We start from the raw sequence: 12,007 nt of genomic DNA on the forward strand, positions 1-12,007 counted from the left end.
GCCTGGAGAGTTTAAAGTTGTATTTATAGTCCATTCAGGTTTTTTTTCTTTGCTGTACTACACAAAGCTTGACTTACAAAAGTAGTGAGAGCATCTGAATCCAAACTATTGTTATTAGAAACTGGAAAGAAAGTAGGCTTTTTTGGTCCAGAAAGTTAAAATATTGGGCCTAAGTACCTCTTTTAACCACTGAGAAATGGGTAGTGTATGCATTGTGGTACCTCCTGTTGCTCAGGTGTACAAGATACACTTTTGGAAAGGAGGTCTGGCTGACCTCAGACTACTTTCCCATGGTTAAAACCAAGTGCTTTTTTTTTGCTTGTGGGTGTGTTTCTTTTCTTTTTAATTTTCAACTGTCTGAGCTATTCGATTTGGCTGTCTTCTGATCTGCTGTTGTTCATTTGAAGCCCCTCTTCTCCATCTGGGACTCCTTGTGCTTTGTTTCACTTCCAGCACAACGTCCTCCGAGACTGCATATGTCTGTCTCCTTTAAAGGTGTGTGATTCACTGCTCTCGGATTCTTGGGTAGTGTAATGAGCTGTGAAAGTTAATTTTCTTAACTGTTAACAACACTTTTACTGGACTTAGACAAGTGCAGGGATGTTTGTTGTCTGCATTGATTATATTAAATGGTTAGTAGGTTCATTGTTCTGTAGTAAAAGGGCAGATTGCACTGATGAGCACAGATAGCCCTGGATCTATTAAGTGTGTACCAGCTCCAATTATATAGGCTCTCCTTGATGGGAGGAGCAGAGAAATTGCCACCAGAGGAATGATTAACCTTTTCTGGCTGGATGGACTAGAGGTTGTCCTTTCATTTAATTACATTAGGTATTTGAAGCCCTGTTTTCAGACTTATTAATTTTTAAGTAAGGCTAGAGGCTGCAGTCATCTAGTCTTGGTATGGTTTTGTCAACAGGAGTCATCTTAGTGCATAATCTCCAGTCTGTGTGATTGCCAAGTACCTCAGTTGTTTCCGAAGTAGTCTTGTAGCAACCCCATTTTGGTTTACAAAATTGCCTCTTACCACTTACCCAGGTCACAGCATTGAACGAACAGCAGCACTGCACTGAATAAAGGTAGACTCTCATTCTCTAAAATAATCTGTCTAGAGCCAAAGTTGTCAAAAGCCATGTCATTGCACCACATCTATGATCAGTGATATTAATTAGACCTGCTGGAAAATACAGAAGCCCAGGGTAGTGTTGGATTGATGATGTAGCTTTGGTCGAGGAATTATGAGAGGGGCAAGGAGTTTACTGGGGGATAGCTGCATGGTTGGGCGAAAGTTAGGCAAGCTTTTTGATGCAAGGCATTCTTCATCAGGTTTGAAGAAAGCCACCCACAGAGCAGTGAATTAAAATAGTGGGTTGGGCTGTGAAATTGTGGAGGGGAAAATATTCCCAGGGGTAGCAAAGAGTTAGCAGGAGAAAAGAAGTTGATTAATGGAAAATCAAGCCCTATCAAAAGGGAGGAGGATCATTATCACCTGAGTGACGCATTAGAAAGCTTGTCTAACTTAATCCTAACCATGCAGTTGGTCCAATAAAAGCTATCGCCCACAAAACAATCCTTCGGAGGTCCAGGGCTGTATCAGTGAAAAGCAATGATTTGTCTGCACACTTTCAAATGGAGGGACTTTCCCAAGGACAACTCAGTTGATCTTAAATGTGTTTATGGGATTCAGATTTTAAGCCTTATAGGGCTTTTGATCATCAACAGATGCAGGATTTTCAGCTGCCTACATGACTGCAGAGCACAGTCCTCCAAACCTTTAATGGGACTTTTGCTTCTAAGTCACTTTGAGTTGTTGCCAACAAACCCTCTTGTAACGTTTGTATGTGTTGGTGTAAGGTTTCTGGGGACAGGTTGTAATGATTCCTTGCAGTTAATGCTAAACACAAAGTACCAATGGCTGGTAACATTTTAGGACTTTTTTATCAAGGAGGAAAAACACAGAATGTACTAGGGGAAAAAGAATGAAGGAATCATGATTAATTTAACTTTTTTTTAAATAGTCCTACCCTGGTGGCAGATGACAGAACAAGGAGCTGTGGTCTTAAGTTGCAGCAAGAGGAGTTTAGGTCTATTTATCCAATTTTGCTGCATTGTATTAATTGGCCTTCCCTGGAAGTATCCAGAGTTTTAAATAGAGGTGCCTGATAGTACCAGTCACTTATAATGGGACGTGCTGAGCAACTTTACAAGGACCATCCCACTCCTTTTTTTTTCCTTTCCTTTTTTGATTGCATCTTCACCATGTTTTAACCATTTGGGCTGAAATTTGTGGAGGGTATCTGCTTCTGACTTAATTCCTTTTGAGGAGGGGGAAAATTGGCCAATGCAGGGAAGGGGTGACAGCACGGAGATTTTTCCAAGCAGCTCAATATGATGGGGAGGGGGGTGAGGAATGGGAAAGTGAGACTGGAAGAGGAAGTGTGTGGCCAAGGATTGGGACCAGGAGCCAGGGAGGGGTGGGAATCTGAGTGGCATTTCCCCAGGGTTCCTCATACAGGTCTAAGTTTGCTAATACAACTTCAATTTGATTCCCTTGTTTGCATGCATTATGATAGTCCTTAATTGCAGAGTTTTTCCAGGGGATCCCTCCCTTGGTGCAGAGAATTGGAGGCTGGTTGATGAGTAGCTGTTTTGCATTTTGTTTTTATCCTCATGGTCAAATGTATGGCCTTAAGCTGCGCTTGCTGCACAGCATTTCAACCGTTCCCTCGGCTAGAATTATTGGTTTCCTCTTTGTCAGTTAATTACATCACTTGTAGTATTGCCTGCTTTACAAATATTAAAGGGTAATAATTAAAGGCCTGGTGTAAGGGCCTCTTCCCACACATGTGCTGCCCAAGTTGAAGTCCTCCAGTATCCCAGGATGCAGCGGTCCCTTCTCCACCCTCCTGTTCTCTGTGGGCAAACTTTCCACCTCCTGACCTCCTACAGCTCCTAGTCCTGGCCCTGCTTACCAGGCCACTGGTGGCAAGTCACAGCTGTGCAGGTGGGGGACAGTCTAGTAACCTTCTCCGACTAAAGGTGCCACTGCTCCCAGCTCCCAGCTAGCTGCTATCTTGGCTGGAGGGCTGCTTAATGAGTCTGGGTGAGCTGTTGAGGGCTGGAAGGGTGGCCCTGTCCCCTAGTAAAATCTTGGGACTGGAAGTACTCCTTTGGGGAGGGAAGGGGAGGGGAGGGGAGGCAAGCGTTGCCAACTTGGAGCCAGAAAAAGACCAAATTATAAACCAAAAGTCAAACACTTACTATAACATATTTTGATTTTATTGCAAAAAATATTTTTGTGTTTACATAGTGTATATAGAGGTGATTGCATAACTCATGTGCTGTGTGATAGAGGCGGGTGCCTCACTCCCACCCTCATGGGCGGAAGGGCCAGGCAGGGTACAGTTAGTTGATGGGCGCCCCTGGCCCAGATGAAATTGCCTGGCGGGTGCTGTATTTTGCCTGTCCCCGGTGTAAGGTGTAACAAGGTCCTAACTTGGCAGAACAAGAGAAGGAATCCCATTTCCCGCACATGCATTCAGCTCTTGTTAGAGGGAGATGCTTTCTCTTGCTCTCAGGCAGGGGATTGCACTCCAGACCTCCAGTTTTTGGAATGAAGGAGGCAGGTTTTACTGACAACAGTGTCCTCCTCTGGTCCCCAGCTCTGGGATGAACTCTGTGCAGGGGAAAAGAAAAAAGCACCAAAAAGTGTAATTCATTAATGCCTATGTCATAATACACAAGATGACCAAATTCACATTGCATTGGGCGTCTTAAATTTTAGCACTTTCTAACTTTCGCGTGCCTGGCTTCACCACCTCAGTGGGTTTTTTTAACACGGTTTTTGCATGTAATTTAATTCCCTACCTTAGTATAGAGGAGCCCAAAGCAAAGAAAATTTGTATTCACCCTTGGGCTTACTGCTTCAGATATGGGAGTGGGACCACACATTCGACCAGTGGTTCTCAGCCTTTTTTAGACTCACAACACCCCTTGTTAGATTCAAGACACCCTCCAGAAAATGCCAGCTGTGCATTTTTGATGGGTTTTTTTTCTAACTGTGGAAAAATAATACAGAAATTCTACTCTTGCAAAGAACTAGGAAAGACCGCAACAGGGCAGACTTTTTTGACTCCATGGATACCATCTGAAACCTTTGATTTATCTTGTGAATCATGTTTTTAGAGTGCTAACATTGCATGGCACCATGCAACACCCTTAAAAGAATCTCAAGGCACTTCTCCCGATTGAGAACTGCTGCGTTAGACCTTGTCACTTGTCTGTACTCTGAACTCTCCAAGAAGCTCTAGCTTTTAACCGTGGAATGAAAGTTTAATTGTAGTTATTTCAGCTTCTCTAGTGATGTTCGTTAATTTTTAACAAATGACTCAAATCTGATATTCCTCTGTCCTGTACCTGTTTATACCATATAGCTGCAGAGCATTCTAGGGGCAGGGGTATAATCTCATTTTGTTCATTTGTGAGGTCTTCTGTTTGTTTTCTGGCTAGAAGTGTGTTGCATGGTATTCTTCACCCCTCGTTGCAAAATCCATGGAGCTTCCTGGAATCATTGTGCTTAATGTAGAAGAGAAGACTGAGGGCTTTCAGCAAAATGCTTTGAGTGTTTTGTGCTTGAGTAAGTGCAAAATATTGGCATGTATATCAGTGTTCCTGGATTGACCAAAAATATGTGTAGAAGGCAGTGTAGATTTGCCCCTAATAGACCAACCAAAGTAGACATGTATGTATACCACAAGCTTTCATGGCCTGAAGCTCACTGTCTCTCCCCAGAATTTTGTGCACAATACATTTATACATGCAAATTGTGTTGGTGGTGGTTAGTTACTGAATAAATTAACTGAACCGAACTTTGTGTCTCTTTTCATTTTGTCCTGCTTAGCCTTCACCAGGAGGCTCGTCATTTGGTATCTGGGAATCGTCCTGTGATAGGCACTTAGGTTGGGTAACGTCTTTATTTGTACCGGGTCAAGTGTTCCTCCCGTGTTTCTTTACGCCTCTTTTTTAACTTAATGTCTTATGTGATCTCTCTTCTCTTTTGTTTCCTCTTCTGCATGCAGTTGCTGTACTGCGTTACAGTACCTACTTGACCATCCTGGTACTCACAGGTATGTTCTGTATCCTTTCCATGACTTGTTTCGCACATTATTTCACAATTATTCATGCACCTTCCTTTCCTGTCTCCACCAGATACATTTGTATCCTCTTACTCTGGGTTGTGTAGCAAAAGGCTGTGATAAAACCCCATTGAGTCAGTGGTCAGAGATCTTTTTCTGTTCTTACCTCCTAGCCCCAGTGCCTTAGAAGTGGCTCTAAAAAAGCTGCAGACATCTGCTATCCAGGATGTGTGAGAGGAGAGTTGCTATCAGTGTCCAGTGGCAATGGCAGTAGTGCTTATCACTGCTTGAACAGCAGAATGAACCTGCTTCCTATGGAGAGCCAAATGACAGTAGTGTAGTGTGGAAAGAGGGGAGGATATTTTCCTACCTCACTATCTGTGCTAGGGAGAGGGTTTTTAACTTGGAAAATAAAACGGAAACGACTTCAAGTTCGTATTTCTTATCGGGCTCAGTTTGCTGGGTGCTTCCTAGACACAGACGCATTCCTGTCCTGGAGAGACAAGAACGATCCTTTCAGGTCCTTTGTCGGTCGGCTTTTGGGACATTGTCTGCTGCTAAAAGAAGCGCACGAGCCATTTTTGAAGGTTGCTGCTGTCTCTGTCCAGGGGCTGGTGATGAGGCTTAGAGCCTTCCTGTAAAATGGTTCTCCATGGGGCCCTTACTAAGGCAGCCCGAGCCAGGGAAGAGTCATAGGCTGGCTGAGGTTGCTTAGGGCTCTGAATGAAAGGAGGGAGCTCCTTTCATGCGTTTTCAGAATAGCTCCTTCAACAACTTAATAAGCTGCTTCTCCTATTAAACCTTTCCAAATTGGTCTTTCGGTTTGTTGCTGCCTTTGTCTGTGGCAGCAAAATATCTCCTTCAGACTCTTTTAGTTCCTGCCTGGCTCGTATCAGCAGCTCTTGCTGGTCCTGCTGCTCGCGCGGTTCCTCGTCACAGCGTCTTTGGCAGATGGCGAGCGGCTAGCAGCAAAATGCTCCAGCACTGTCCAAACTACAGCTACGGGTGTTGCTTAATGCAGCGGTTACCAGCCAGCGCGGTTGTGAAGAAGGAAAATGAAATAAATAAGAATAATGAAAACTCCTGTTCCTCCACAAGAGCTAGGTCTGAGAGCTCTGCATTGCAGGCTTCACACTCCTACTCATGTAGAACGGCACGTGGCCTCGGTTGATAACAGGATGTTGCTGATGCGCAGGTGTCCCTCCGCTCTGCTTTTTAGAATCAGAAGTAAAGGGAAGTGGGGGATCTGATTCTTCCCCTCCCGCTTATGGCTTCTATAGTTAGCTGTTGTAATAGCTTAATTAGGTTAATTAGCCGAACACACACCACAGCAAGTATTATCTAGGGTGCCTGTTAAGATTTGCTTTAGAGCAGTGAGATCAGATTAAACAGCATGGAAAAATCCAAGATGCCTTATGTTTCTTCTGTGAGCCAGGGGAGAGGGAGAGACATCACTACCTTGCTTTTTCAAGGGAAAATAGACTCCCTTGAATACACAACTGGTCCCTGAAATGTCCTTCATGCCTAAGGCTATTCCTTTTAGCTTACTTTGGTTATCTGCTTTCGATGGGATGGTGAAAAGGTGGAAGGCTGCTACTGCTGCAGCTGGGGCATTTAGGTAGTGGTGGGGCATCTCTGGGACAGATGGCTTTGAGAGCATTGGTTTGGATTTTCATCAGGAGGAAATGTTAGGTCTTACCTTCTGCCAGCAGTGCTGGTGCAGGATTTTTCCCCACTTCCCACCTTGCTTGTGCAGAAACTTGTTTTGCTCTGTTTTTAAGAGTGTTGAAAATGGCTGTAGCTTCCCTGTGTTGTCTTACAGCAGGGGTGGGCAAAATGCAGCCCGGGGGCCGGATGCAGCCTGTCAGCCATTCTGTCCAGCCCGCGGGACCCCTAAAAAAATTTAGGAAATTACTATTGATCTTCCCCTGGCTGCCTATCATGTGGCCCTTGATAGCTTGCCAAAACTCAGTAAGTAGCCCTCTGTCCAAAATAATTTCCTGCTCCTACCTTTGTCTGTTGGGTGAGAATCTGGAGGGACAGGGTTTTGGAAATCTCACTTTGAAACATGGTCCTGAGTACTGGTTCTTCTCTGTTTTGGATTAAGCACCACCCTGTGTCTTTCCTAGTCAATGCAATTTTCCCAGATGCTAATAAGGAAACTATTTAGTATCAGTGCGGGCACATCAGTCAAGTGGTTGGACCCTGGAACTGGAAATGCTCATCCCTCTTCAGTATTATTGTAAAACATTTGAATAGCACAAGGAATAATACAAATAGTGCAATAGTCTATAATGCAATAGTCTACAATGCAGAGAAAATACATGCCTTTCCCCGCGGACCTGTGACCTAGAAGCATCCGAAAATGCTTTACATGCTGTAGTTATAGGAATTTCTTAATGCACAAATGAAATTGGATTTTTCTTGGAGGTTTTCCAGTTTAGTAGAGACCTGGCAAGGTTCAGCCCCACTGTATTTTTTGACATCTCATGGCTGCAGCTGACATGGCTTTGCTGCGTATTGTAGTAATCCTTAGAAGCCCATCACTGCCCTCTAGTGATATTAGTGGTGTTCGGGGGGGCACGTGCGTGTCTTTAAGGCATATAGTCTGTTCACAACTCTTTGGAAGTACAGTTTTTTTTTAACTTTCCTTTTGAAAAGATCCGTTTTTCCAAATTTTAAACAGCCCAGGGTAAAAGAAAAAAAAAAAATCTGCAAATTTTGAAAGATATCAGACAGTTGCTTTTTGAGTCGATCAAGATTTTAAAACGAGCGGTCTACATTTTTAGGGAGCGGAATGCTAATCTGACCCATTATAAAGTGCAAGCAGCATTAAATTACAATGTAGGAGTCTATCTATTAAATAGCTTCTGTCTTAACTGATTAGCACTTGAGCAGAAGAGGAAATAACTAACATTATCTGTAACCTAACGTGCAAGTTGCTTTCAGGGAAAGTAATGGAGGAAGAGGAAGAAGCATGCTGCTCTAAAATTATGAATGACAACCATTTGCTTCAATACGCATGCTGAAAAACAGAGGGCTGAAGTGAATGCCCTTAGCTTAATGTTGAAGGACATCCATTTATGCAGAGTAAATGAATGGAGCTGAAGTATTTGGGCAAACCATTAGCTTTGCTTAGCCTTTATTTAAGCATAACTGATATGTGTATTCTGTTACAGTTATTAGTACAAGTCCCCCAAATCTTCCTCAGCTGTTATCCTAGTGTAGTTTGTACATGGACGGGGAGCAGTTATCCTAGTTTAATTTGTACATGGTTGGGAACAAGAAAGAAAACCCTAAGATGGGTAGGGCTTCTGTGGTTTATTTATTCATGTGACCATCACCATAGGATCTCAGCAACTTCCATATAAAATCAGTAGCAAAGTTCGTAGCGGACTTAGTGAGTTTCTGGCACTTCTCCCTTTATGGGATCAAAAGCTGGAGGTGGAAGGAGTTGGGTGCAGACATGTGCTTGCAGTGGGCTGAACAATGGAGAAGCCAAAGCTTGTGTTCATTTTGCATTCCATAGGCAATGCAAGGGTGCTAATGCTAATACAGCCTGGAGGTGAAAATTGCGTTATTACAGTGTCCAACTCCATGTCACAGAGAAATGGATGATGTTTCCTAGCAAGCTGTCATGAAAAAAGGCATTTTTGGAAGCTGATGCTACCTGTCATCCCAGATTAGTGAGGCATCAAACATGTTGTTACCACTTTGACAAATGGGGTCACGAGCTTTTGGGGGAAGGTGGAGACAGTGCCTTAGCCACCTCTACAAAATATCTCCCTAGCATGCTTCAGGATTGCATCAGTTCTGCTTGAGCTGGTTGCTTTCCATCCATGGCACCTTTTCAATAGTAGCGTTACTGTTCCCACCCCAGTGAGTCCCAAGATTCATATGCAGACAGTGGAAACAAAACTGTACCCCGGCCAGTGTAGTCATTTTGGTATACAAAACCTGTATAGGCCAGGCCTTACACTGTGGTACCAAATGAAAAGTAAAACTCAAGAGTCTTTATTAGGCAGATAAATTAAGACTAATTTTTCCAGAAAAAACTGGAGTCCTAGAGGTAGAGGGTAGGGACCTTACCTCTATATCGTGTCACTCTGCCCTCCCCCCACCCCCTGCCACCTCTCATTCTTACTGAAATATCTCTATATCATGATTGCATTTTTTTTTTTTTTTGCAATCAGTAGCTACAAATGATAATGTGTCTTGGTGTATGAACACACAGATTCCCCCTTCGTAGTAAAAAAAATAAAACCAATATGCAGTACCTTGTGATTTTGTACAATGTCTAGAATGGTTTGTATAGATGGGAAATGAATATATAGAGTCTGTTGAGAATGTGTGCCCCTTGTCTGAGAACTGGTGGGGAGAATAAGGAAAATACAGTGAGGTTCGCAGTTCAGAATGGCAGTATGGATGGGAAATGTTGCTTCACAGTTGATAAAAGAACTATGTTTCTTTTAGGCTACAGAATAATATTTTAAGTCCAGTTTCTTGAGCAAAATAGTACATTTTGGGGTGATTAATTGCAAGATGAAGGGTAGAGGTCAGTGGTGGTGTAACTGGTGCTCCGTTGGTGGGGGGAAACAGAAACCTGGATAAGTTTTTTGTGAGATTGTAAAAGGAGTGTGTAAGGAAAGGAATGCATTTCTGTTTAACCTTTTTCTACTCTCTCCTGTACCCTCCCCACCTCTCTTGTTCAGGTGCTGAAAACTTGCTGGAAACATGGGGTCTGAAAACCCAAGTCCACAGAACCCAGGCTGTAAGATCATGACCTTTCGTCCTACCCTAGAGCAATTTCGGGACTTTGCAAAATATGTTGCCTACATTGAATCGCAAGGAGCTCACAGGGCAGGACTTGCCAAGGTGAGTTTAGTCTCGACTTACCGGTTGACTTGACTTACAAAAGTCGAAAACGGGCCCAGCTCAGTATTGGGTTCCTGAACAATGCTACTGGGTCTGGTGCCTAAATGGGAAAACACCAGTTATGTTGGACTGTCACATCTTGGGAACGGTGCTTATTACATAGCGCTAATCAGAAATAATTAGTTTTCACTTGGTGTTGCTCTTACTGTGACTGTCTTCAGGTGGTCCATATATAAAGCACAAGATACTTGTAGTGCACAGGTATTACAGGTGAAAGTGCTTAAAAACTAGAAATGTTGTTGATTTTACAAGGCACCTTGCCTAAGCCATTGGGGTGATGCTGTGTTCTTCAAAAATGTAATGGGATCTTTAATTTCTGCACATAGACCTAGAGCCCAGTGGGCCAGACATCATTTTTCAGACTGCAGCCCAAGTCTTGTTCTGGACATTTAAGCCTAGGTAGCTGCCCAACCAAAAAATACATGACACCTCAAGGAAATGAAGCTGTTGCACCCAAAAGGGGTGCAAAGCTATTCTACTCTCAGGGGGCAGCTGCATGTCCCTCCAGACCATATAAGCACAAAACAGGGATCAGACGGTAGAAAATGCTGAGCCAGGGTTTGGCCTGACCTCCTGGGATTGACTTGGATGCGGGAAGACCCTTCCATCATGACAGCTCCTGGCTCCCTTGGAAGCTCTTAACAGCATTGTGAATGGCATAGTACATTGGAGGAGGAGGGTGACATGCCTACCTTTTGCCCACTAGCCTAGTGGTTAGAACCTAGGTTCTAGGCTGCTCATTTCTGAGGAAGATTAATCCTGCCTCTCCTACTTCCCCATGTAGTGCCTGAACCACCAGACTTTGAACTGGGCAGGGCTGTGGACCTCCTTTCTTCTTCCTGCTTCAGCTAGGCATAGGGCAGGCCAGCTGCGAGTACAAGATGAATAGGGCCAGCAGGAGAGCACACAAGGAGTGTGACTCTGTGATTTAATGCTGTGTGCATTCCCCTGGTTGTGAAAGGTGCCCTGTTTCCAATGCTACTTATGCTTTTTTATCTTTTGACTAGTTAATGCAACATTCGTAACAGCCGGCATCTAGGGGCACCTGCACACATGCAGCGAGTCTGCTTTGACACACTGGAAATCCAGTGTGGTGGAGCACATATATTAAAGTGCCCAGTGCTGCATTGGGCACAGGTGTATAAGTGGCGCCGTGAACATCATCCCTGAGAAAATGGTTGTCAGCACGCTTTGAACTAAAACATGTTTGATGTGCTTTTGTTGAGAGTGTACCGCTGCCGTTTTCTCAGCATTGACGTGTGCTGCGCCACTTACACACTTGTACCCGATGCAGCACCGGGCACTTCTAATTAGTGCAGCTCACTAATTCAAATGTAAAAATGGCCCTGGGCTCTTGCTCCTGGCGTGGTGCCTTCCAACATAGGGCATGGAGTGAGGGTCTGTCTTCCATGCCCTATGTGCATGGGTTTATTACTGCATATCCTGTACAGCTTACACAATCACCATCTCTGCCCTTTTTAAACGTGCTGGTTATTCAGTGTGGGTCTGAGAGAGCGCTGCTTATCTTTCCAAATATCTGTAGTTGTCAACCAGTGGGTATGTATGAGCTAAAACACTGGGAGTTCACAAGCACAAAAGGTTTATGGATTCTGCAGTGTGTTTTTAATTTAATTTTAATTCACTAATAATCCTCAGTGCTAAGCCTGGCAAATATATTTATTGAATAAATGTGGCTGGTGATTAGTCAGAAATAAATGTCATCAGCTTGTCCTGCTTGAGGTGTTGGGGGGGAAAAACTAGGGATTTCATAGATTTCATAGACATTAGGGCTGGAAGGGACCTCGGGAGATCATCGAGTCCAGCCCCCTGCCCAAAGGGCAGGAAATGGTCTTGCAGTAGTTTATAACCGTGCAACCTCGTCATCCCTTGGGGTGCTCTGGTGAACAAATGTTCCCCCAGGTACTGGTGGTCACCCC

General features: G+C 43.9%; 1 protein-coding gene across 8 annotated transcripts in view; it reads left to right on the plus strand.

The window, feature by feature from the left end:
- Positions 1 to 4,304: 4,304 nt before the first annotated feature.
- KDM4B (lysine demethylase 4B) overlaps positions 4,305 to 12,007 on the plus strand; it is a 129,338-nt gene continuing 121,635 nt past the window's right edge. For 5 of the 8 annotated variants that reach the window (XM_019550539.1, XM_019550540.1, XM_019550541.1 and 2 more), the window contains exons 1-2: positions 5,073 to 5,126; positions 9,848 to 10,010. In XM_019550539.1, coding sequence (XP_019406084.1) covers positions 9,870 to 10,010 — 141 coding nt within the window. In that variant the 5' untranslated portion in view covers positions 5,073 to 5,126; positions 9,848 to 9,869. Of the gene's footprint in view, positions 4,959 to 5,072; positions 5,127 to 9,847; positions 10,011 to 12,007 lie in introns of those variants that run through there. The other 3 variants (XM_019550544.1, XM_019550545.1, XM_019550546.1) reach the window with 3 other exon arrangements.

This window comes from Crocodylus porosus, unplaced genomic scaffold (genome assembly GCF_001723895.1).
Source record: "Crocodylus porosus isolate Cpor-Errol unplaced genomic scaffold, CroPor_comp1, whole genome shotgun sequence".
Taxonomy (NCBI): Eukaryota; Metazoa; Chordata; order Crocodylia; family Crocodylidae; genus Crocodylus; species Crocodylus porosus.